The 26521-nt window shown below is 45.8% G+C and overlaps 1 protein-coding gene across 6 annotated transcripts in view; it reads right to left on the bottom strand.

Annotated features, from left to right (window-relative positions):
* The window catches only part of CEP170B (centrosomal protein 170B), an 80478-nt gene that overhangs the window by 1075 nt on the left and 52882 nt on the right, over positions 1–26521 (bottom strand). For 3 of the 6 annotated variants that reach the window (XM_081191045.1, XM_081191046.1, XM_081191047.1), the window contains exons 11-19: positions 24748–24883; positions 21796–23568; positions 14941–15187; positions 11946–12105; positions 8118–8156; positions 4665–4808; positions 2932–3020; positions 1574–1667; positions 638–689 (exon numbers count right to left, since the gene is read on the bottom strand). In XM_081191045.1, the coding sequence (XP_081047171.1) occupies positions 638–689; positions 1574–1667; positions 2932–3020; positions 4665–4808; positions 8118–8156; positions 11946–12105; positions 14941–15187; positions 21796–23568; positions 24748–24883 (2734 nt within the window). Of the gene's footprint in view, positions 1–637; positions 690–1573; positions 1668–2931; positions 3021–4664; positions 4809–8117; positions 8157–11945; positions 12106–14940; positions 15188–18828; positions 21740–21769; positions 23569–24747; positions 24884–26521 lie in introns of those variants that run through there. The other 3 variants (XM_081191049.1, XM_081191048.1, XM_081191050.1) reach the window with 3 other exon arrangements.

Genomic DNA, 26521 nt, shown 5'->3' with positions numbered 1-26521 from the left:
TGTTTATTTCCTTGACATCTGATGGGAGGGCATTCCACAGGGAGGGTACTACTACCGAGAAGGCCCCGCTGCCTGGTTCCCTGTAACTTTGATTCTCGCAGTGAGGGAACCGCCAGAAGGACCTTGGAGCTGGACCTCAGTGTCCCAGTTGAACGATAGGGGTGGAGACGCTCCTTCAGGTATACTGGACCGAGGCCGTTTAGGGCTTTAAAGGTCAGCACCAACACTTTGAATTGTGCTCGGAAACATACATATGTTCTTCTTTCCCTTTTATCTGTGGGTGGATCTACACTCATGGTTTATAACGTTAAGAAAGAGTTAAGGGATGATTTTCAAAAGGTAAGGGTCACATTACGTTTTGCTAAGAAGGTTAATAAAGCGTTCGTAAATGTGACACCAGAGGGCGCTGCAGAGCAACCAGGAACCAGGCAGTAAGGGGAACTGCTGTTACAGAGGAATAACAATAAGGTAATGAATGTAATTTTTGCAGTATGCCCTGTGACGTTTTAGAACGGCATCGGCAATATCGCTCTAATGACGTTTAAAAAGGTCAGTGTAGATCCAGCCCAGCTCTTAGTACAATGAACTGCATTTAACGCAAATCAAAGAGAAACAGGGAAGTCAAAATAAGGCAAACCTTCTAGTTGTTTCTGGACTCTGCGGAGCTCCTTCAAAATAGAGCTGATTTCCTAGTAATAAAGAACGATATGTTTAGTAATTCAAACGCTCAAGGGACTGAGAACACGTTTATTCTATCAGCGAAAGCAATTTCTGTTTAGCTCCAGATCTGTTCAACTTCCCATATTAAAACAAACTAGGGCAAAGTTTCTAAATTTGCCTCTATTTTTTTTCTATTTAAAGGTTTTTAAAGTTACGTTTCGTTTTTGAAAGCTTCACCCCACCCGCCCTCTAGTAGTAGTAAAACTCAATATTTTGACCTTACAAATTGTGCAGATATTGCTGCTGACATTTAAGAGCAGCCATGTACCGGTACCCTTTCGGAAAAAAAGAAGTGTGAAAAAAGGAGACAAAATTAAGAACCAAAATCTGTAACGAGCCAAGTTTCGAGATTTCCGCTTCAGATGCACATTTCAATGAACGTAACAGAAGAAGAGGCTGCCTATTCCAACATCATATTCTCAGTGGCTGAAAAGATGCTTAGGGGAAGATCTTGAAAGTGACAGCACTTTCTCCAATTGTGATTTCCAGTAACTGATAATCAGAGGCATAATCCTCTTACGAAGTCACTCAAGTTGGTGGTTATTACTACATCTAGTGGAAGCACTTTCCATAATTTAACGATGTGCTCCATTAAGATATTGCTTTCTTCTGTCTGTCCTGAACTTTCCAAAATTCAGCTTCGTTTTGCTGGTTGTCCCTGAGTTCTCGCATAATTTTATGCACCTCTATCATGCCCCCCCTTGCACTCATTCTAGTGCCCTGCATTCATCTCAACTGTGCCATCTATAAATAAAAGAAGGAAGGTAGGTTTGCGCATGTAAGTCTAAGGGTTGCAGATCGACAAAGACTTCTTGTAAAACCAAGTACACAGTTCAGGGCAAATATTCCCCACCTTGTTTGAGGTCTTTAGAATTGGCACTTCATTTTCAGAGTTAATCTTGGCCTCCATCTCCTCCCATGTCCGCTCAGTATTCTGGAACAGAATTCTGACATACAACAGAAGACAATGTTTTGTCAAAAAAAAGGAACATGCTCAGCAATAATTGTCTCCAATACAGTAATAAACTAGGGTGGAGAACCTGTGGCCCTTTTGGTCTCCACTCTCTCTCTCTCTCTTTTATTATGTATTTTATCTTCTTCTTTTGTATTTGTATGTTGTGAATCGCCCGGAGATCTTTGGGTGAAGGATGGTCTACACATTTAATAAATTAAAAATTAAATTCCCATCAGGCCCAAGCTGATGATGGGGGTGATGGGAGTTGTAGTCCAACAACAACTGGACAACCACAGATTCCCCCACCCCTGGCATATAGATTTCTACCTCCTACATCTGCCTGTCGATGCATTAAGATCATCCTTAGTTACGAGAAAGGAGATTTCAATGAAACATCAGGAAGAGCTTTCTGGTGGTTAAGAGCTGTTCGCCAGTGGAATGGTCTCCCTCGGGAGGTTGTGGACTCTCCTCTTCCTTGGAAGTTTTTATCAGAGGTTGGATGGCCACCTGTCACGTGTGATCTATTGAGAATCCTGCATTGCAGGGGGTTGGACTAGATGACTCTTGGGGTCCCTTCCAATTCTATAATTCTGTGATTCTATCAAAGACCGTTCTCTGAGCTCCCCTGCATTCTGAAGTCAGGGGCAATGGGAGGGAGGCAGCAGTTCCAATTTAGGCTTCTAAATGAGCCCACAGAGAGGGAGGGATTAACATGTATGACAACCTGCTACAGTGCACATTCAGAAGGCCTTGAGGAGAATGTGCACATAATATTTCAAGAAGAAGAAGAGGAAGAGGAAGAAGAAGAGGCGGAGGAGGAGGCGTTTGGATTTGATATACCACTTTATCACTGCCCTAAGGCGTCTCAAAGCGGCTAACAATCTCCTTTCCCTTCCTCCTGCACAACAAACACTCTGTGAGGTGAGTGGGGCTGAGAGACTTCAGAGAAGTGTGACTAGCCCAAGGTCACCCAGCAGCTGCATGTGGAGGAGCGGGGAGGCGAACCCGGTTCACCAGATTATGAGTCCACAGCTCTTAACCAACACACCACACTGGCTCTCAAATTGTCCACATTTCTCTGGCAATATACAGTACATTATCTCTAACAGGCCTTGGGAAATGTGCAGATCTTGGCAGGCAAAAACCTTGCTATTTGAATCAGTCATCTCCTCGAGACCAGGAGCCTGAGGTAGCGTGCAACAGGGTTCCTCCACAGCTTCACCACTGTGAAGTTTAGACTGAGGGCATCCACTCACTTCATTTTCTCCGCCAGGTTCTCTGTGTGTTCCCGGATGGTGTGGGATAACTGGGACACTGGATTCAGCATCAAGTTGTCAAAGATTACCTGAAACGCAACACCACAAACAGCAACATTTCGTTCAGCAGAAGCTGGTGTTTATCAGAAGTGATTCTACAACAGGATTAGACCCCTGCGTTTGGAGGATATATTCACAGTGTTTTCCCAAAGGAAACAATGTTTTGTGTTACTGACAACAGAGAAGAAGAAGAAGAAGAAGAAGAAGAAGAAGAAGAAGAAGAGGAGGAGGAGGAGGAGTTTGGATTTGATATCCCGCCTTTCACTCCCTTTAAGGAGTCTCAAAGCGGCTAACATTCTCCTTTCCCTTCCTCCCCCACAACAAACACTCTGTGAGGTGAGTGGGGCTGAGAGACTTCAGAGAAGTGTGACTGGCCCAAGGTCACCCAGCAGCTGCATGTGGAGGAGCGGAGACGCGAACCCGGTTCCCCAGATTACGAGTCTACCGCTCTTAACCACTACACCACACTGGCTGTGTGGGATCAGGTCTTCTTGTAGAACAGCGGTTCTCAACCTGTGAGTCCCCAGATGTTGTTGGACTACAACTCCCATCATCCCTGAGCTCTGGCCTTGCTAGCTAGGGGTGATGGGAGTTGTAGTTCAACAACATCTGGGGACCCACTGGTTGAGAGAGGCTGTTGTAGAACTTCACTGGCAGATTATAACCTGATATGATAAGTGCCAATAGGCTGAATACAAATGGTTGCATGGGAAGCTTGGTGTATACATTTAGAACTTCATAGGATCCTAGCCAATGTACTTTTTCCACACAAACTGGTTTTAATCTGCTGAAGCAGATTTAAAATCCATGATTTTAAAAACAATTTAAAAAAATAATCACAAAAAAGGCTACTGCTCGATCAGCTAAACTGAAACAGGGATAGGAAACCTGTGGCCTTCTAGATTATGCTAGATTGCAACCACCATGATCCCTGACCACTGGATCATGTTGGCTGGGCTTGATGGTATACCTGAAGGAGCATCTCCACTCCCATCGTTCAGCCCGGGCACTGAGGTCCAGCTCTGAGGGCCTTCTGGAGGTTCCCTCACTGTGAGAAGTGAGGTTACAGGGAACCAGGCAGAGGGTCTTCTTGGTAGTGGCACCCACCCTGTGGAACGCCCTCCCTTCAGATGTGAAGGAAATAAGCAGCTATCTGACATTTAGAAGACATCTGAAGGCAGCCCTGTTTAGGGAAGTTTTTAATGACTGATGTTTTAATGCATTTTTAATCTTTTGTTGGAAGTCACCCAGAGCGGCTGGGGAAGCCCAGCCAGATGGGCAGAGTATAAACAACAAATTATTATTATTATTATTATTATTATTATTATTATTATTATTATCCAGGATCTAGAAAGTCACAGATTCCCCATTCGTGAATTAAAACAAGCTGCTGATAAATGAGGCACAATTCATTTATTTTTGAAGAGCTATCATTTTTAACACTAATGCGCTGCTCCCAACCGACTGTCTACAACAGCGGTTGGAAACCTCCAGGTCCATGGGCCTGATTAGAACGCAAGACCTGAGCCACGCCCAGCTTCCTTACATGCCCTGGGGATCAGCTGATCAGCTTGCCTAGAGCTGTGCTCTATGTGACGTCAGGTGACTGACAGGTGGGCGGCCCTGTAAACTATCTGCTGTGTGGCTTGTGAGCACACTTGACAAGAACTTACCTCTTCCCTGTTTCTTATCCTTGTTTTCCTTGTGAGATCCTCTTCTCGGCTGTCATTCATATTTTGGTCATAATCGTGGAATCCCATTGAGCCAGGAGGCACCTTCTGGTAGTTCAGGCTTGCTTCTGGTATGTGCTGCACCAGCTTTGAAATACATAACGAACGATGAGAGAATTTATTGTATATCGCCGTTCGGGACAGAGGAATAAAAGTGTAGGATAAAGCACATAGATCAGTGATGTCCAAACTTTTTTCAAAGAGGGCCAGATTTGATGAAGTGAAGGGCCATGAGGGCCGACCAAAGTTGACAACCTTTTTTATAGGATAGAAATTGTTCACCTTTTTTATAATTTTACCCCAAAATTATAAAATTATGAGAGTATTTTTGGGATTTTACCCCTGAAAATAAACTGCCACAGGGGATGGATTAAACCATCTGGTGGGCAGGATTAAGCCCCCGAAACAGACTCTGGGCATGCCTGACATAGGTGAACACTATGCCCTGCTTCATGTAGGCCGAACTACATGTTACATGTGTCCCAGGGAAATGCCTGGAAATGGCAGCCCCACCTCTACTTCTTTCCCTCTTTAATGCGTACGAACACCCTCCATGTGACCCAATGACATCGCACAGCCCCTTTTCCTGCCCCAGTTTGACAACACCAGCTACAACCACAAGAAAAACTCATAATGTGATGGTGTCCCATCACAGGTTGAGTAGGGAAGAACAGATTATCGATGCAGCGACACTTTCAACAGCATTCCTATGTCATGCGTCTTTTCAGCCTTAGCCATTCCAAAATTTTGAGGCCTTTTCCCAACGCCCCCATTAGGTTTAGTCAAAATTTCACTATCAAAATAGCACAAGGCATTCTGCACACCTTTTTCTATTCAGCTCACTGCTCAGTTAACCCGTTTCCCAGGCAGTTCTTACGTTTGTTTGCATCTCTCCAGGGATGGAAGGAAAAAATGTGTTCAGTTCCCAATTTAACATGGAGCTATCCAACTCGCCCTTTCCACGCAAATACCCAAAATGTGACAACCAGTCGTTCACCGAATTTTGCGGTGCAGCTCTCCCACCAGCAAAAAATGCTTTCTTAAAGAAGTGTACATCGTGGAAAGTGAGGTGACAAAACGGTTCTATCAGTGCACAAGAAAGCATCAAATTGGGGGGGGGGTGCTTGCAAACAAGAAAGGTGTATATTAGGCAAAACTGCATAGGAAAAATGTGTACATGATGTGAAAGGGACACAAAAAAGCCTACAAATTTTATTGTGTTTTTTTAAAAAATGCAAACTGATGTGAAAATGGGGATAAATGAATTGACAAACGAGAAAAAACAGAGGGAAACTAAAACAGACAGATCTGCACATCCCTACATCGCAGCTGAACTGGGTGAAGCCAGACATGTGGCAGGCAAGCATGCTCCCAGTCTGCACATGCCTGCTGTCACGTATTAATGGCGCATATCTGCTTAGGTTACTGTGCGCATAAACCCAAGGAACATACAACCCTTACCATTTTTCAAAAAATGCCCTTTGCACTTTCACTGCATTGCAGGGGGTTGGACTGAATGGCCTTTGGGGCCCCTCCCAACTATACGATTTTGTGATGCAGGAACATGCAGAAGAGGGAAGGGGGCTGCGCCCAGGGACCACGGGCTCTGCCTCCAAATCTCTGCGTATTTGGTGGGAGGTCTGAACGAGAGGCCTACGTGGGTGCAGTGCCAGGTTCCTCAAAGCGGTTTGGGATCCGTATTGTGCAGGGTTGCCAGCCGTATGGCAGAAACAAATGCACATACAAACAACTGGCTCTACCATTAGGTAGAGCTGCCTCAAGTGGCAGATGCTGGGGCCGGTGTGTGTGTGTGTGAAAGACACAGCTCTGTGACCACACAGTCTGCCCTAATCTGGCCTGTAGAGCTTAGGTGCAGCGATGGACACTGTCTGGTCCCCAGCGCTGAAGTACCGTATTGGCCCGAATATAAGCTGCACTCCCCCCCCCCAATTCCAATTGTGAAAAGTTAAAGTGCAGCTTATATTCACAATCTTACACTGCCAGCAAAGCGATGCAGCTCTCCCCACCACCACCAGCAGGAAGCAGCCTGGGAGTGTGGGGCAACGGCACCTAGCCCATCTACCGCTCCCAAGCCTCCCCCAAGCCGCCGAATTGTAAAGGTGTGGCTTATTTGCAAGTGCAGCTTATATTCGGGCCAATATGGTAGTACAATTCAGCTGTCAGTCCAGGCAGCTTCTCTATATGAAAATTGTCCTTTGTTTCATGCAGTGAAATGGCTTGAAGTAGCCCGGGATATACAGTTATATGCATGCAGGCTTTCAGTTCGGAACTTCCACCAAACAAGCAGAAATTGGGGCAGGGGGTGGCACGTTTTCTTTCGGAATGGGGCTATCAAGTTCACTCCACCTTCCACAAACCAGTGTTCTGAAAAGCCCAATAATGAAAGGGAAAAGATATCACAGGCCTGGCATAGGTGAACAGAACTCTAAGTGCATACATGCCATGTAGACGTTGTGTCAAACATGCTCAGGTCACGGGTGGGGAAAGTTGGGGCAGGAGCGAGGAGGAATAATCGGCTCCCGATTGCATCTTTTCCTAATTGAACTTCATCTTTAATAAATGTATAACATAACCAGATCAAAGAAATGCAATTAATGCAATGCTAGAAAATGCAGGGAAGGAAAACTAAAGGGAAGTTCTCTTTCTGCACATAACTGTTGCATTATGGGGAAGCATTGCTTCTTTTCTCTTGCATTCTGGGAAGTCTCGCTTATAAGCTTTTCTCTGCTTCCACACACATTGTACAACCTGTTCTAAATACCAAGACATTCCCTCATTGCTAAGTTCATGAAAAACACTATGACCTGCACTTAATACACAGCTGACCACATCTACGGAATTCAATTATTATATTTTTTCATGTTATGATCAATCATTAGTAATTGTTTTAGTCATGCTATATCAATCTTTAGTTATAATTTAATTAGGAGGTTTCATGCCTGTCTAGTTCCAGCTTCGTTTCCCAGCCTTTAATCTATCGGTGATTAATGTTCACATGTAATTCCCACCTTGTACTTATGTTAACCAATCAGCAACAAGTTGCTTTGTGTTTGTATCAACCAATCAGCCACAAGCATACCTGTGGCAATGTTTGTAATATTCAATAAAAGAGAGTTCCCGGGGCTCGCCCGGCAGATGCCTCTCAATGACACCTGCTACTCGTCTGTCGTGGTTTCATTCCAACAGAAAACAAAGGCAGAGAACGGTGATGCCATAAAGATTAGCCAAATAATAATAATTTTTTCAATTAAAAATAACCCTACATCCCTAACTTAAAACATATTAATTTAAATGAGGTTTTTTGTTGTTGTTGTTTTTAAAAAGCAACTTTAAGAGCGCTTTGAAAAGTAGAAATAAGTGGGATGGAAAATGCACCTGAGATGGAATTGCTGCCCGCAAAGATGAATGAGCAATCTGCATTTTAAAAAAAAGAAAAGAAAAAGAAGAGATAGAAAGAGAGAGATCAATGTTGATCATAAGAGCAACAGAATCTGCACACACATATACAGAGAGGGTGAGCCAAAAGGCAAAAGTACAGAATAATGTAACTGAGAAAGCAAAAGGCAGATCAAAGAAGCGGCAATGTTATCATAGAAAGTTCAAACATAGCATTCAAGCATGCAAAACTGCCTCCTATTGAGTTAGGATCCATGTTGTCCAGAATTGTCTGTTCTGATTGGCAGAACTGATGGCGGCTCCTTCCCAGCCCTGGTACCCAAGATCCTTTTAACAGGAAATGACACTATGGTGAGTCAAGATTCTGAAAAATTATGGAAAATAGAAAATTGTGCAAGATATGGCTTTAAGATGGCAGAGACTCTTGGTTGCTTTTTAAAGAGCTGTGTTTAGACACCAAAACTGGACTGGAGCACAGAGAGAGGCACTCAGCAGATGTCCCAAAGCAACAGAGAAAAGCCCTTGAAGTGCTGCTAAAATCTTACGCTGAGCATCTTTTAAGGACACTGTAGGGTGATCTTTGGACTTGGGGTGGGAGTCAAGCCTGCAGGCTGCTGGACAGCAACTAGTGTTAAGGGAGGGAGGGACAAAACTCCCCAAGTAGACTGACAGCATCAGCCACGACCTCTTGTCTCCGGGTTGGTGATGGGAAGGAGGCAGCCTTTATTCTGGGCAGGGGGTGTCCCCCTTTCAGGTCCCAGGGTGAAATCCAAACCCACTTTGTGCCAGGCTGGGGAGGCTGGATTGCACAGAGGCACTCCACTGGCATAAAGTTCCCCATTATGCCCACCAAATGTGCAGGAGGAGGGGGCATTGCTGTTGGCAGGTTCCCTGCTGCTGGGGGCAGCCAGCCAAAAGCCCCAACATGGGGGTGCAGAGTGGCTGAGCTGGCCCCACCCACCATCACAGGATGGCATTGGGTTCAATCCAGACCCAATTGCTGCACCATCTCCATTAGTTGGGGTTAGGATTGCACTTATAGCTCAAACAAACAAACAAACAAAACGTTCAGGTAGGGGTTATCATATTTTAACGGTGTTTTCCTTTGAACTTTAACATCTTAGTTCTCCAACCTTTCCAGCAGGTATCCTTATTTATAGAAACAAGATCAAGTCCCATAGTTTACAGACCACCACATGCATCTAAGCCAAGCTTGCTTGTATGAGAGTGGGAGCTACAGGGTTTCTGTTCCACCTACAAATCACTGCTATTTCAACCAGATTTTAAAGGTGGGGAAGTACAGCAGGTCTACAAAACACCACACACACACAAAGACTTCTCTATACTAATCTATTTCTATTAATATTTTACTTACAGGCAATAAAAAGTCCATATGGAACTGAGAGATAAGAGGGAGAATGGTTATTTGGCAGCTTCAAACAACAAGATCTGCAAGTAAGTAATTTAATAACCCAACGTTACCCATTCTCTGTTGGGAAAGTATCACCCTCCCAACTGAGTGCCCCGGGCTCTGCCTTGGTAAATCATAATATACAACCACCAGATGAACATAACAACAGAACTAAGGCCTTTCCAGTGGTTTACAGTAGGGGTTCTAAGTCCAGTGTGAGGAGGCCAAGACACTACATATACATGTATGATTATATTTCTACCCTAAGGTCATTGAGCGGGCTTCATGGCTGAGTGGAGATTCAAACTCTCGTCTCCTGGGTCCTAGCCCAACCCTCTAACCACTGCACTGTGCCAGCTGTATTATTAATTAGCTAAACTTTTCCTGTCTTTGCTTTCAGAGGTGCTGAATTGGATTTGTTGGCAGTACCCTTGAATAGCTATTGTTGCTAAAAGAGGAATTGCTCTTCTCAAAACTGCCTTGGCAGAACAGGCTCCTCCTGCTCAGGAACTGAAGGGGGCAACCATCGGATGGAGGTCTCAAACTAGAGAGATGCAGGGCTGTGCAAGCGAAAGAGATTTCAGTTGCAAAGCAATCACGTTTAATACCTCCCGGTTAACCATGTCCTCTGGGCAGTCCAGAAATTGCATTTCATTGAATTTAAATACCATCACGAAAACAATCAATATAAAAGCAGCACCTACATAAAATGAGCAAAAACCAGCGAACAAGGCAGCATAAGATCAATGCAACAACACTAACAACCGACCAGGGGAAAAACAAAGTATTTGTAAGAACTAAAAAAATGAAAAGGTCTCCCCGCTATCACTGAAAATTCCCGATGCAAACTCCAGGCCAACCTCTCTGGGGAGAGCATTCCAGGAACAAGGCACCACCACTGAGAAGGCCCTATCCCTAGTATCCATCCACCTCACTTCACTAGGTGGGGGAACTTGGAAAAAGAGTCTCCAGTGAGGATCTTATAGTCCGGGCAGGTATGTACAGGGGAGGCGATCCTTCTGGTATCCTGACCTCAAGCCATTTAGGGCTTTAGACATTAATCCCTGTACTCTGAATTGGCTAGAAGCCATTGAAGGTGATGAAACATTGATGTAATGTCCTGATCTTGCCCCAGTCCCCATTAACCACAGTTGCATGCTCCAAGAGTTTTAGTACTTTTGTTTTCAAGAACAGGAGTCTGTTAACCCTTCCCTCCCTGTCTCCTCTCTCACTTCCTCCTGTGTTGAATTTCTGGTCATAAGCTCCTGGAGGAAGGGACCAATTCGCTCGAACTCTGTAAAGAGCCATGCACAATAATGGCGCTATGACAGAGAGTCCAGCTGGGAAGAAGTAGCTCTTACTCTCTCCTTAACTGAAAAGATACACGTTGCAGCTTTACATATGAATGTGCATGCAAAATGAATGATCGTGGAGTATAAAACTTGGATGTAATGTAGAAAAGCTAGCCGGTTACTGAATCTTAGTGAGAAAGGGTGTGTGTTTGTGGGGAGTGCACCATGTCATATAAAAATCCCAAAACGAAGTCTTGACTTTCAGTGGGGAGAGCTGACAGCAGAGTTCCAATATCCACCACAAGAATGGAGATTTCCAATATCCAGCACCAGAATTCTTTGTGAAAGGGAAACTGATTGCAAAACATAGGGAGGAACAAGACGTAACATCACGGCATTGTGCATGTTCCTACCCCAATCTAACAGCAACCAATAACCAGCCACAAGGAGTGGGAGCAGAGAAACACAGGGTGTGATGAAGACAGGTCACACATTTCAGGAACCAAGCGTCACTTGGAGAAGAGGCGGAACTGGGCACGGGACTGCCGTTACCACCACCCCATGCCTGGCATCCCATCACAGTCCCTGTTCCTGGTCCCCATTATTGGAAGCTGCTGAGTGGGTTGCGGAAATACGGCAGGAGTCTCTGTAACGAAACATTTTGGGGAGAACTGGTTTTGTGTCCCAACAGCTTTTGACCTCATTTTGCTGCAAAAGAAAGAACTAGCAAAAAGGGCATAGGTGGGGTGAGCTAAAGTTAATTTTACTAAATTGAGAGGGCTTGGGGAGTGCTCCCAAGAAGGAGAGGAAATCAAGGGGAAGGTAGATGGGCCTTAGGAAGTACAGATTTTCTGAAACAGGGATGGAGTCGACTGGGAGCCTCTGCCTCAGCTTTTCCCAAACTTGGGTCTCCAGCTGTTGTGGGACTACAACTCCCATCATCCCTAGCTAGCAGGACCAGTGGTCAGGGATGATGGGAATTGTAGTCCAAAACCAGCTGGAGACCCACGTTTGGGAAACGCTGCTCTGACCTAATGAAGCTTCCTCTAACCTCTGTATTTTGCTTGCATTCACTACCGCATAGGTCTTAAGCCGCCGTCTTACCTCTTCCCTTGCTGATATGGTAGAGGCAGGGGTGTTAGGCACAGAACTGTGGGAGGTGCTTGGCCCCGTTCCCGATGAGCTCTGGGAATCTCCATCTCCAGCAACGTCATGAATCTCTCGAGCAAGGATCGCTACGTCCTTCACCAAGGTCTGGCTCAATCTGGAGGAACAGCATGGAGAACTTAAGGACTGAGGAACGTTCAACTACAAAGCCATCATGCTCAGCCCTTGTCTTCATCTTATCTAGACAGGGGATATACAGTGGTACCTCGGATTACATACGCTTCAGGTTACAGACTCCGCTAACCCAGAAATAATGCTTCAGGTTAAGAACTTTGCTTCAGGATGAGAACAGAAATCGTGCTCTGGCGGCGCGGCAGCAGTGGGAGGCCCCATTAGCTGAAGTGGTGCTTCAGGTTAAGAATAGTTTCAGGTTAAGAACGGACCTCCGGAACAAATTAAGTACTTAACCCGAGGTACCACTGTACTCAAGAAAAAACCTGAAACTATAATTCTCTCTCTCTCACTCACTCTCTCTCTCACACACAAAGGGAAAGATCCTTGCCCTTGAAAAATGCAATTTAGCTTTGCAGTTACACTTATTAAATTATCAAATTGCAGAACGTCTATTTTGCTACCTCAGGACAACACATTAAAATCTGGTTCTTGCATCATCTCTTCTGTTGTCTTTTTGTGGGGGGGTTTAATTGATCATCGTTTGTTTCTAACCAATGGATTTATTAATCAATGACATGTAAATAAATTGGAATTTCCCAACACCTTTCTGCAATACTAAATGAAGTATCAGTTAAGTCACAATTTGATCAAAACTGTCACTTGTCATTACATGGAAATGTCAACTGTTAACATTTTCTTTTTAAAATGCCTGATTGGTGTGCAACAAAGCAGAATAAAGATAATCTCAGAAACTAGGCAAGTGTGCTCTGAATGTTCAGTTTCACTGATGAAAACTGGTCTCCTGAAAATTTATCAGCTAAAACTTTAGTTGATTAATTTACCAGCTAAAGGGATTGAATGTTGCAGTCCTGTTTTCTATGCAGTGAATAAGATTCCGCAGAAACATGCAAGGTTATAGAAATACGGTACCTTTCAGCTGTTTCCTTGGAAACAAAAAGGCACAAGTGAGCTAAAATGGAGTAATATTCAGAACTGCATGACTAATTGAGCGGCTAGGTTTGTCTGGGGCCGAAGCAGTTTCTTCTGATGCCTCAATTACGTGATTAAGCCCAGTGTAAACAAGGGGGACTAATTTCCCTTTGAACCCTCACTTGCTATTCTAGACTGTGCCTCCCTGTTGATTCAGAAGCCGTGGCAGAGGCGGGAGGCAAAGACTGCAATTATGGGGCGGCCTTCTTGCAAAATCCGGCAGAGCACTTTCTGCCCCTGACGCCAGACGGATCACAGGCAAGCATGCAGCCTTAGCTTCTGCAATCTGTGAGAGCTGGTTTCTTAAGCAGAAAGTATTTATAGAACACAGAGAGCTGTGTAATGCTTAAATTCCTGAAGAGCTGCCATCCCTTAAACACCCAGCTGTGCCATTGTCAAGAAGACAACGTACCGCACCAGAATGAGCCGACCGCCAGATTTATTCAGCAACTACAACGGCAAGATTGTGTCACGCAACCTTCCCACAAGGCTTCCCCGTTAACAGCTGTGCAACCTGAACTTTTCCTACGCGTTTTTTGACGCATATGATTTTTTAAAAGGAGAATGCTAATAATATAATACTTAACCTTATTATAGTGTTGAGGGGGATTATCATTATCTCAGTAAGCCTTGCAGCAACCTTTCATATTGGTAAAGAAAGTTGCCTTACACTGAGTCAGCCTAGATTGATGCGTACGCTACAATAAATCTGCTTGTTCTTAAGGTGCCAAATGAATAGTTTGGACAGTAATAGTTTGGAGAACAGGCCCTTTTGCCTCAAGCACACAAAACCCTTCATTCCTCCCTTTGCATCATGAGCAACCAGGCTTCTAATTAACCATGGTTTCCCAGAACCATGGTTGCTGTCATATCCACCGTGGGTTGAGTCAAAACCAAAACCTATTGTCCTCCCAGACCTACAATTCCCAGAGTGGTTATCAATCACAGAATCCTAGAATTGTAGACTTGGAAGGGACCCAAGGGTCATCTAGTCCAACCCCCTGCAATCTCAGCTAAAGCATCCATGACAGATGGCCATCCAGCCTCTGCTTAAAAGCCTCCAAGGAAGGAGAGCCCACAACTTCCCAAGGGAGGTTCCTCTCTCCAGGCAACACTGGGAATTGTGGCTCTGCGAGAGGAACAGGGGTCCCCTAACAACTCTCAGCACCCTTAACAAACTACAGCTCCCATAATTTTTTTGGGAGGAGCCACAACTGTTAGAAGTGGGGTGGGCTTTAAATGTATTGTTATAGATTTGGGGGGCAGGGCTAAAGCCAAGAAATTAATAAATGGTAGGATTTTGATGATTTGGGATGTGAAGGGCGAAATACAAACTACAGAGGAATTCCTGGGCTAGAATATGCAAAATGACCTGGCCATGCTAGGGCCACTAAGAAGCGATATAGGGCCATTGAGAGCCATTGGCAATGCAAGAGAACTGTCCTGCCCCGCTGCCCTTAGTTGTGAACAGAGACTGGAGGTTTCCCAGTGTGTCCATCTTGGGCAGGCTGTCTGGAGCCGGAACTGGTCTGTGACCGTAATGACAAAATAAAATATGTGTAGTGTGCATAGGAATTCGTTCATTTTTTTATTTTATTTTTTTTTTCAAAATATAGTCTGGCCCCCCACCAAGGTCTGAGGGACAGTGGACCGGCCCCCTGCTGAAAATGTTTGCCGACCCCTGACCCCAGCTCTTTCTACCTTGCATAACACTACACAATATTCCCCCCCCCATTCATTCCTACCTTCTCTTCTCACCTGACCCACAGTGTGCCACCAATGGTTTAGGTTTCAACGGCTCAACACACTGCCGCAACCCGTCCCTCACCTGGCAATTTCGGCAATCTCCGCCGTCTGCGCGATGAAGTTGTAGGGGTCGTGATCGTCGTAGTCTTCGTCTTCTGTCTCCCTGCTGTTGCTGTGCTTCTGTTTATTGAGCCCGGAGCCCCGGGTCCTGGGCGTCTGGGTGGCTGTTGAAGTATGGGAGCGTTTGTGTTTAGGGGAGCTGTGGTTTGAGCCATACTCCTCCTCGGAAGTGGAAGTGTAATCTGAGCCCTGCGGCCGCCGCCTTGAAGCTTATAAGAAATGAATTGGTTTCGGGCGGTGGTGGTGGGGAAGAAGAATAGGAAGGAGAGAAGGCAAAGAAAAAGACTTTTGAGACGGGCGTCAAAAGGTTAAGAAACAAACAAAAAAATGTGAATGCAAAAACAGCCCAAGGAGCAGGAGGAGCAGGAAGGTGAACTAGGAAACTCCTGTGCATCCCACCAAGTGGAGAGAACTTTGGAGGAATAAAAAGATGGAATTGTTTGCATTTTTACTGTGGGCGAATACAGATGCCACCTTTTTTAAAAAAATAACAACCACCATATAACGTAATCGCACTTCCGCATCTGATCTTTAATTGACTGGCATTCTAACTGACCTTGGAATTTTATAGATTTAACGGGTTTTCGTTTCTTTTGCATTGCCCCTTTGTAAACCGATTAGGGGACTACTGCAGTTAAGCAGCATATAAATTGCTTAAACAGATAAATAATAAAATATTTGGCTCCCTTGACAGGAGCTCATTTGTAGCATAGGGGCAACCTGAGGGTCTAACCTGGGCGTCTCAGGCTTCCCCCACAAACCTGTCAGACTTGGTCCCATTGGCCAGATCCTGCCCCCCACTTCCGCCTTAAAAGCATTAGCGGGGAGACGAGTGAGAATATGGTACCACATGCCCATTTGGATCATGTCAAGGAACCTATGTGAGGACAGCTGGCTCCACCTTCAGATTTCTGCCTGACTGGCAAACGTTTGGATGGGTGAAGTTGAGCAGGCAGATGACACTGGGGGCTGTGTCCAGAGTGAAGCCCCATCACCCTCTTATTCAGATATTAAAGTTTTGTTTCTCTGGCACATGGCAGAGGAATAAGGCAAGGAAGATAAAGGCAGCCACACCACAATCGGGCAGAGAGAGCTTACCCTGTGGTTGCAGCAACAGTGGAGGGCTATTTCCACCAGCCAGTCAAATAGTAAGGAGAATTCTTTTACCACAGATCAGGTGCAGACGTGTGATGATTTTTTGGGCGAAATGGCCATTTGTACCCGCCCTCCGCTTCCACAAATTAACCAGTCGCAACAGAGAAGGCTGCTGCAATTCTATGGTGGCAAAATGTATACGCTCATGTTACAAATTTCCTGTGTGGAAGGCACCTTGCGTGAATCCCTGTACGGAAGCGCCTTCCACTGGAGGAATTTTCCAGAGTGGGGTGTGGTCCTGAATGGCCACATGCACAGGAGGCCCCAGGAGGAACCGTCAGGCAGGTTAGACTTCCAGGTGTCCCCCCTCGGCAAACCACCAGTTCAGGTGACTTCATTTCCACACAGGTTAAGGACTTCCAAGATGGAGAGCAGAAACAGCTGGCTTGTTTACACACTCGGGAAACCCCTGGTCTGTTTACAGAGATCCAGTGTTGTCATCCTTAATCCAGTGGTTCTCAAATTTAGTGATGGGCACAAATGGTATGAAAGGTGGGGAGTAGAGGGGTTGAGGTGCTTGCATCAGGTACATCCAAATACACTTTCCTCCCAATAAACAGATGAAGATGTGTACGAGTGAGTACATTTGGTCCATCTATCTCACGGTTGTCTTCACTGACTGGCAGGGTTTCTGGCAGGGAGTTTCTTCTAGCTCTAACTGAAGAGGCCAGAAATTGAACCTAGGAAATTGAACCTGCAATGCAGATGTTCTACACCACTGGGCTATTTCCCTTCTCGGCAGGTTCCCCACCCTGATTTAGGCCAGGGTCCCTAAAGCTGGAGCACCATCATAGCACTCATGGCCTGCTTACTGAAGGAGCGTCTCCACCCCCATCGTTCAGCCCGGACCCTGAGGTCCAGCTCCGAGGGCCTTCTGGCGGTTCCCTCACTGCGAGAAGCCAAGTTACAGGGAACCAGGCAGAGGGCCTTCTCAGTAGTGGCACCCACTACCCTGTGGAATGCCCTCCCACCAGATGTCAAAGAGAAGAACTACCACCAGACTTTTAGAAGACATCTGAAGGCAGCCCTCTTTAGGGAAGCTTTTAATGTTTAACTGACTGCTGTATTTTAATACTTTGTTGGAAGCCACCCAGAGTGGCTGGGGAATCCCAGCCAGATGGGCAGGGTATAAATAATAAATTATTATTATTATTACTTACATTCCAAAAAAGCCTTCCTGAACCTGGTACCCTTCAGATGTTTTGGACAACAACTCCCACCAGCCCCGAAGGCATCATAAAATCATAGAATGGTAGAGCTGGAAATGACCACAAGGGTCATCTGGTCCAACCTCCTGCAGGAATCTCAACTAAAGCATCCATAACAGGCATCCAACCTCTGCTTAGAAACCTCCAAGGAAGGAGAGTCCACAACCTCCCAAGGGTGGTTGGATGGCCATGTGTCATGGATGCTTTAGCCAAGATTCCTGCATTGCAGAGGTTGGACTCGATAACCCTTGGGGTCCCTTCCAACTCTACCACTCTATAATTCTATGAGTCTGTTCCATAAAAGATCTCCTGATTGAAATTTGCACAATGCTGGCTGGGGTAGCCCAAAATATGTGGAAGGCACCACGTTGGAGAAGGTTCTTTCCAAATATCATAAGCTGCCTTCCAGCAAGCCAGATCACTGGCCCATCTATTATTGTCAACTCTGACTGGAAACTGCTCTCCCAGGGCTTCAGGAGACAGGGGTCTTTCCTAGCCCTCTTGCTGCGGATAGAACCTGGGACATTCTGCATGCCAAGCAGGTGCTCTACCACTGAGCTAGGGGCCTTTCCCCTGAACCTCTGCCGCATCTCTTGACACCCAACGCAACAGCCATGCTAAGTTACTATATGGGTTATTTGCCTCGAGATAGAACAGTGGCAAATTCAGGGGCCTGGTGGTTCCAGAGGGATCTTCCCTTACTTTTGACTTGCTTCATGCACACCATTTAACAACTCCATGAGTATTAATTGCCTCGGGATTATTGACTGTGTAAACAAGCTCAGCCAAGTGAAAGAGGAAACTTCAACCAGAAGGGCAGCCCCATTTGGAGATTGCTCACATCATGTTCATGGTCATAATTATTTCCATGAGATCCCTGGGTTTGCCCTGCAGCATTTATACGCCGCATTTGGCTGCAGTTTACAGGCAACACCCTTATACACCCAAAACAGATGTTCCTGGTCAAGGGGAGAGAAACCACTCATTTTGTTTCCCTGGAAATTCTTTTACCGGGCTACGGAAAGATCCTTTTTTCAGCTTCAAAGTTATTGTGCTTTATCAGAGTGCACCAATTCTGATAAGTGATTATCAGCTGCTTTGCGGTGTTTACATTTCTCCATGTTGACTTTTTTCTCTTATCCATTTGCTCACGAGAAAAAAAGACACATAACTGGGAAGCTGGAACACTGTCGTCTGGTTTGCACAACACACCACACCAAACCTTGGCTTAGTGCTCTTGCACAGGCTCTGGTAGAGGAGACTGCGACCGCTTTGCTCACCCCTGGTCATTCTGCTGCTGTGCAGAGCCCACAGGAACATATGAAACTGCCTTAAACTGAATCAGACTATTTGAGTCAATCTAGCTCATTATTGTCTACACTGACCGAGTTTCCAAGAACTGAGGCAGGGTTCTCTCCTGGCGACGCTGGGATTGAACCAAGGATCTCCTGTGTACAAAGCAGATGTTCTACCCCTGAGAGCGCCTGGCTTTGGAAGGCATGCTAAGGCAAAGCGTGGCATAGCGCAGCACAACAGTGGGACAAGCAGCGAGGAGCAAAGCGGCCACAATCCCCTCTCCCAGACTCTGAGTGTGTGTGTAAACAGTGGGGAACCTCCAGCCCATGAGCCAAATTGGGCCCACCAGCCCTCCCCATTTGGCCCAAAAGGCTGTTTCAGCCGAACCACGACCAACATGCTCCACCTCTGATATTTTATATGACATCAGGCATGGGAAAGGACGAGGCTTGGCCAAAAGGGGCTTTGCAAGCATGGATCACTTTGCAAGCCCCATGCTCAGTGCTCCCCAAGTGACAAGCACAGGGCTTGCAAAGTGCTTCTGCACTGCCCCAAAACAAGCCAATTGTCAGTACTTGGGATGTGCTACCCAAAGGGTTTTGCAGGCACAGCCTTTCCGCCAGGGCCTGCCCTTATGTGTCCCACACCTGGCACCATATATGACATGAGAACCAAGCATAACACCTGCACAAGGTCCATAACCCCTGTGGAATTAGTAGGTTAGTCGTGTTAGTCGTATACTGATGCGTAGTAACTCCCAAGGTTAATTTGGCACTAAAACCCGGTTAGCCATTGGGGCAAAGGAAATGGAAGACAAAACCAATTCATTTGGAACAAGATTAGGCACGGTTAGGATGGGCCGCCGTCTCTCAGCAAACGCGACTCGGCGGTGTTCCTCGAGGGAAGTCATGGCGATTAAACCACTTCAGCTCTGCAGTACCAACAATGCACACTGCGATCCCCGCTTTATTATGCACACAGCACCATTAAATCACAGTGTCATCTGCAAAGTTTAAATCATTGTAGCGGTGAACGGCTTAAGCATTATCCAGCAACAAGCAGCAGCTACTCATAAATTAAAAGGAACTGCATCACCCAAGGCTCAGCCGCTAGGAGTGCATCAGGTCAAAGGAACTTCCTGCAATCTCAGTTTGTGCTTGTGCTGAATGAAAATTAATAGGAATTAACTCCTGGGAAGAGGGGGAGGTCAGTTTGCAGGATGCTGTAGGGAGTCCCATTCCTATCAGCCTCAGTCAGCATGGCCAATGGCCAGGGTTGTTTGAAGCTGTGTCCCGAGAACAGCTGGAGGGCCAGACATTCCCCAGCTGTGCTCTACATCAGATGGACTATTTTCCCCATGTTCAATGCAGATGGGTGGGGAATTAATGCTGGGCGACTCTTGCAGCTTGCAAACGTCTGACAAGACATATGATTACTAGGGTTATAAACCTTTTTTACAACCTCGTGTTCCTGTAGATTAGTTAGATGAACTTTCCCCTAAAAACAAAGGAATGAACTGTCATTTCCAAATCTTTTGAAAAGAAAGGTGACCCCGAAATCAATAAATCATTTTTTGTATATGTAACTGTGCAATGTATTATGTTATATACATAGCATGTACACAGGAAAAATAGGGCTTGCAAACTTTCTAATACTTGTACAATGTTTTGTACAATGTACATTATTGCTTAGAATCAATCAAGGTTACAGTTTGCCTTTGTTTCCGTTGCAAGCACCATAAAGTTCCCGCATCACTTTGACTGCACATTCTACACACTGATTCTTTCTTGGTATCTGGAGCATGGATGGCTCCTGCTTCCAGTGATTCTCCAACACAGTTTCAGGAAGTTCCAGGCAGCTGTAAAAGTTCTACACAGTTCCATACACTTATTAAAAGTGCTAATACTAATATGAGTAGTAACGGTTACATATATGGTGAGCCCAACTTTTCATTTTGGGGTGACCCCCTTTTTTTACCACTGAGAAAAATTAGTCCCTTTTTCAGTGTTTCTAAGTAAAAGTTCATCCCTTTATGATACAGGAAATTGGGGGTTGGGGTTGGGGGGGGAGTCGAAAAGTTATAATCCTAATGATTACATGTATTGTGTCCCACCCACCCAAAATAGACATACAAAACATTTTCCTCTGAAGATCTGACTTTATGTAGAGTGAAAAAAATAACCTACTGAAGATAACCTTGCGAAAAGAAAGTTCTGCAAAAATTGCTGGTCCACAAGTATTTTACTAGCCTAAGAAATGTTTGTGACTGATTAGCACATTGCTGGCTGAAAAGTTTCAAACTCTAACCTTCCTGCAATTCCACAAGTTCCCCTGTCTGGTTGCCAGGAGAAGATCTGTACTCACCGCAAGCGACGAGGCAAGCCTGACGTAAGAACAAGCAGCTAGTGAGTATTCAGAAGTCACAGAGCAAATCAAAGCAAGGGCACTGAGAGTATATAATAATTACCTTATTGCAACAAGCCAAGAGTCCACCCCAGTTTAGCGTTTTCTGTCTATACCACCAGATGATTCAGGAAGCTATCAAGCTGGGTTATGCTAGAGAATTACCAGATATTGGGCTGTCAGAGCTTCTGCATTGCAATGGCAGCCAAATATCCGCCACAGATACAAACCAAGGGAGAAGGCAACTCTCTTTGGGTTATAAAATCCCAGCGCTTAATATTTAAAAAGTACAGGGCTCTGTATCTGTTGCAAAGGGCTGCAGATTTATTTCCAAATTGTTTTCTTCTGGCTTGGAATTTTTTTAATGGAAAACACATGTGGAAACATAGGAAGTTGCCTTATAGCATAGTCCAGGGTTTCCCAAACTTGGGTCTCCAGCTGTTTCTGGACTACCAGTTCCCACAATCCCTGGGAGTTGTGGTCCAGAAGCATCTGGAAATCCAAGTTTGGGAACCCCTGCGCAGTCAGACTCTTGGGTGCATGTAGTTCAGTAGGGTCTACACTGACTGGCAGCAGCCCTCCACCATTTCAGACAGGTGACTTTTCCCCAGCCCTACCTGGAGATGCCGGGGATCAAACCTGGGGACCTTCTGCGCACAAAAGAGATGCTCTACCTCCAAGCAATGGCAGAATCAAGCACTCCACACACACACACACACACACACACACACACACACACACACACAGTTACTCACTAGAAGAAGAGGAGTATTTGACACTGCTGGAGCGTGTCCTGCTGAAAGGCTGCTTCGAAGCAGCAACTGCTGCCGCCGTTTTCCTAGCAGCGTTCCTGGCTTCCGACACGGGGGGCTTCCGGGTAGAATAATACGACTCTGCGCTGCGCCCGGAGAACGTCGGCCTGGTTGGCGCGCTCTCCGAGTCGCTCGGCACGGTGAAAGACCCCGCCCGTTTCCTCGGCATGGCCAGGATGTCGAGCCTCGACAGCTTCTTGGCCTCCGCCGGCTGCTTGGAAGGCGCCGCCGTTCCTTCGTGGTGAGGCGTCGCTTTCTCAGTATCGGCGCTCTCATTGTCCGAGGTGTCCCCCAGCCGGGCTCGGCGAAGTTTGGAGGCTCTGGTGGGCCTTGGGGTAGACAAACTATTGGACCTGGTGAGAACCTGCTGGATCTTTTGCACTGTGGGCGTCACTTTGCTGTGCTCCTCTTTGGTGGACTGCGAGAAGGGCTTCTTCCTGGAGATAGGCCTCGAGGTGGATTGCTCATGGTCCGATGAGGCGATTTCATTCGCCGGCAGATATGGGAGGCTGCTACTTCGTTCATCATCTGTATAGTCCAGGGAACCCCCGGTCCCTGGGCTACGCTTAACTTGGAAGCGCCTCGCGTTTTCGCCTTTGCTCCCTGCCTCAAGCGGAAGAGTTTTCCGCTTCTCTGAAAGCCTCTCCCTTGCGCTGGGTTGAAGACTCTGATCTTGGGCAGAAGGCGTGGGAGAAGTCTTCTCTTTTTGCGAGGTTGTCACGGGTTTGCCCTTCGGCGAGTGGCTGGGTAAGTTTTTGCCGCTCACCAAGCTGACGGTGCTAGCCGTGTCCACGTCAGATTCTCCGGACAAGGAGTCTTCCAACTGCCCCGGCGAATTCTCCAGAGTGTCGAGCTGGTTGGTTTGGCAGAGTATTTTGGCTTCCAGGGCGGCCAGAGCAGTTTCGGTATCTTTAAGGAGGAGGTGGGTGTCTGGGTTATAGTCCATGCGATTTGCTCGGGTGACATCGAGATCTTTGAGCAGAGGATGGCTTGAGATATGCGGCAGCCGGTTTTGAGGAACGTTGCTGCTCGATTTCTCTTTGGTAAAGCTTTCCTGCCGGACAAAGGACGACGCTTCTTTCACAGCCGCGACTTCTTGCTCTGGAAGCGGAAGCCCCTGGTGCAACGAAATCACCATTTTCCCATTGGAGCTGACGTAGGTATTGCTGACACCTTTGGCCACCGGCTTCCCACACTTGAAAAGAGCCTCTTCTTTTTCCGCCTGAGTAGGAGAAATGCTGGAAGGAAGTTTCGAAGGAACCCCGACTTCCTCTTCATCGTCGCCAATATAGAAAGATGTCGACAGCGGGTCGCTGGAAGCTCTCAGACCTGAAAGTTTCGGCACCGTGTGCTGGTGGTTTTTGGCTTTCACGTTTTCCGCCTTTCCCTGGTTCTGCTCCAATGTTTTGGTGCTGTTGTGGCTCTTCCTGTGTTTTTCCAAGCCAAATCCGTCGTCAGATTTGCTGGCGTCACTAAGGCTATCGGGATCCAAATCTTCCCGAACCACCAGTCGGCTGGCAGGATCCACAAACATTTCTGCTACGTGGCTGTTAGCAGCGTTCCTTGGTGAAACGTCGGAATATGCCTCTGGACAAATCAAAATGGTTGGCGTTGGGCTTTCTGGCTTGTCACCAGGAGGGAGCTGAGGAAGAAGACGCCTCGTCCGTAACGCCAGGGAGCTCTCAGACTCTGCCACTCTGGGACCGCAGTCCTTTTCTAAGGGGAATGAAAATGCATTTACTGAGACTATGCAGAACTAGATAAATTAACAGGAAGGGTTCAAAACCTGCGGGATCAGAGATTCTTAGAAGACTGGAGTAAATATACGAACTATTTGAAAAGTAATTGTAATGAACAGATTACGCTAGTAGGACTGCAAAAAGTTTTGTAAGGAGGATTATCTGAAATATTGCAAGAAAGACTATGAGGAGAATTATAATTAAGAGTAATAGAGAATTATAATTAAGAGTAATAGAAAGACTATGAGGAGAATAATAATTAAGAGTAATAGAGAAATTAAGAAATGCAGAATAAGTGATAAAGAACAAAAAATCATCAGAGGTGTTGACGGAAGTCTAAAACATTGTATAAGATAAGAAGTTATGTTATATGATTGTTGGAAATATGTTTAAAAAACCCCCAATAAAAATATATACAAAAAAAGAAAAGAAAATACATTTACTGAAGACAACAAAAAAGGCAGTTTAGTGATGATGATGATGATGATGATGATGATGATATAAAACCTTTCATCAAAAGATCTCAGGACAGTTTACAACATAAAATTACAATATAAAAAACACGAAATGCAGTCATACCTTGGAAGCCGAACGCCTTGGCTCCCGAACAATCGAAACTCAGAAGTGAATGTTCTGGTTTTCAAACAATTTTCAGAAGCCAAACGTTCGGCGCAGCTTCTGATTGGCTGCAGGACGCTCCTGCACCCAATTGGAAGCCACACTTTGGTTTTCAATCGATTCCGGGAGTCAAACGGACTCCTGGAACGAATTCTGTTCAAAAACCAAGGTACCACTGTACACAATAAAAATAAGAACAAAACAAACCAATAACCCCCTCGCCCACAACCCATTTAAAAGGGCATTGGATGTCAATCAACCAAAGGTCTGGTTGAAGAAGAATGTTTTCGCCTGGCGCCTAAAGGTGTATAATGAAGGCAACAGCTGAACCTCCCTGGGGAGAGCATTCCACAAACAGGGGGCCACTGCAGAAAAGGCCCGTTCTCGTGTTGCCCCCTCCAGACTTCTCAGAATAGAACATTGGGCCTAAGCATCAAGCAGCGGAAAGAGGAAACACGAACCAGGGGCGCTTTTCACCTGCCCCTTTTTAGGTAAAGTCCTTTGGCAATGTGAAAATGACTCCAGGTGCTGTACTTACCTATGCCAGCCTGAGAGAGGGGGCCCTGCAGGTGAGCGTCCCCAACTCCAGGAGCAGATCCTGAGTCTGTATAGCTATCTGCAAGGCTTGCCCATCTCGATACCCATTTCTGACCACCTTGAGATGCCAGAGGTAACTGCAAATAGAGAGAGGAGGGGAAATCCCACACCTTTCATACAAACTCTCATCATAATGCACAGTATTTGGCCATTTTGTTTTTGGCAACATTTGCTATGGCTCAATTCCCAGCAGGAAATGCTATGCTATGCCAATATATAATCCTTGAAAAGAACTGATACAGTGGTGCCTCGCAAGACGAAAAGAATCCATTCCGTGATTCTCTTCGTCTAGCGGTTTTTTCGTCTTGCGAAGCAAGCCCATTGACGGATTAGAGGATTAGCGCTATTAGCGGCTTTTAGCGGCTTATCAGTTTATCGGATCAGCTGATAAGCGGCTTAGTGGCTTAGAAAAAGGGGGGAGGGAAAAAACCCCGCAGGAACTCGCAAGACATTTTCGTCTTGCGAAGCAAGCCCATAGGAGATTCGTTTTGCGAAGCACCTCCAAAACGGAAAACTCTTTCGTCTAGCGAGTTTTCCGTCTTGCGAGGCATTCGTCTTGCGGGGCACCACTGTACCTGGATCCACGAGCCTTCTGTAACCAGAGGGGCGCTATTTGTCTGTTTGGTTTATGTTGAAAAACTCAAAATCACCCTTCATTAAAAAAAGGTCCCAGGGCAGTGTACAATTGGATACAACCCATCATTGCCTGAGGATATCCACAGAAAACAAGTATACATTATGGGGCAAGACTCAAGTTATTATTTGCGCTAACATGAGCTGGCAGAAGTTCTGCTATCACAATGGGGCTTTCCTCCTCCCCGATCTCCCCCTCCAAACTGGCTTGGGGTGGGTGGGAGAATGTGCAGAACAGCGCACAGAGGGAGGGGAGGGGAGATCTGGAACGCAGAAATTCTTGAGCCGATGGAATGATGCTAATGTGCAATGCTGAATTCAACCCTACATGCCTACTCAGATGTAAGCCAAATTTGGATCCAACAGGATTATATTCATTTATTTATTTCATTTATTGGGGAAAAATATATACACTGATTAACTCGACAAAAGGCTCTTAGTGGTTTATGTAGAGCACGGTTTCCCAAACTTAGATCTGCATATTTTTTGGTTTTTGGGGGGACTACAATTCCTAACATCCCTGACCATTGTGGTCCCGCTAGCTAGGGAAGATGGGAGTTGCGGTCTAAAAACAGCTGGGGAACAAAGTTTGGGAAACCCGGATACACAGCAATATAAAATATTTGTTGAAAATGCTGATAAAATCAGATTGACATGAAATCATATCAAAATATAAGCAAAATCAATAGCTTTAAAACATAGATACAGATATATAATCAAATTGCATGCCTGGGCAGGCTTGCCGAACAAAGAAGTTTTTAGCAGGTGCCGAAAGCCAGCTAATTAACTGTTGTTTGGTAATTTTAAATTATTAAGGTTTCAACATGCAGGCAGGGCTTGTGTGTGCCCTCTGTTCCACCTAGGCTCAGGAAAGCGCTAAACTCTGCTACCCGTATAAATGATGCAAATATATCTACTTATTTCACATAATTTATTCTATTCCTGCAAAGCATGGAGAAGATTAACAAGCTATGAAGGGCACTGAAGTCTTGTTCCCTGATCTCTTCTGCAAAGCCTGCACCGTCGCCAAACTGCCTTGGGCGATTTAGCAAGATTTACAGTTCCATTAGGTTGCAAGCCTG

The sequence above is a fragment of the Podarcis bocagei genome, assembly GCF_964188305.1.
Source record: "Podarcis bocagei genome assembly, chromosome: 1".
Classification (NCBI taxonomy): Eukaryota; Metazoa; Chordata; class Lepidosauria; order Squamata; family Lacertidae; genus Podarcis; species Podarcis bocagei.
Note: the sequence above shows the minus strand (reverse complement) of the source record. Positions and strands in the feature narration are given on the sequence as shown.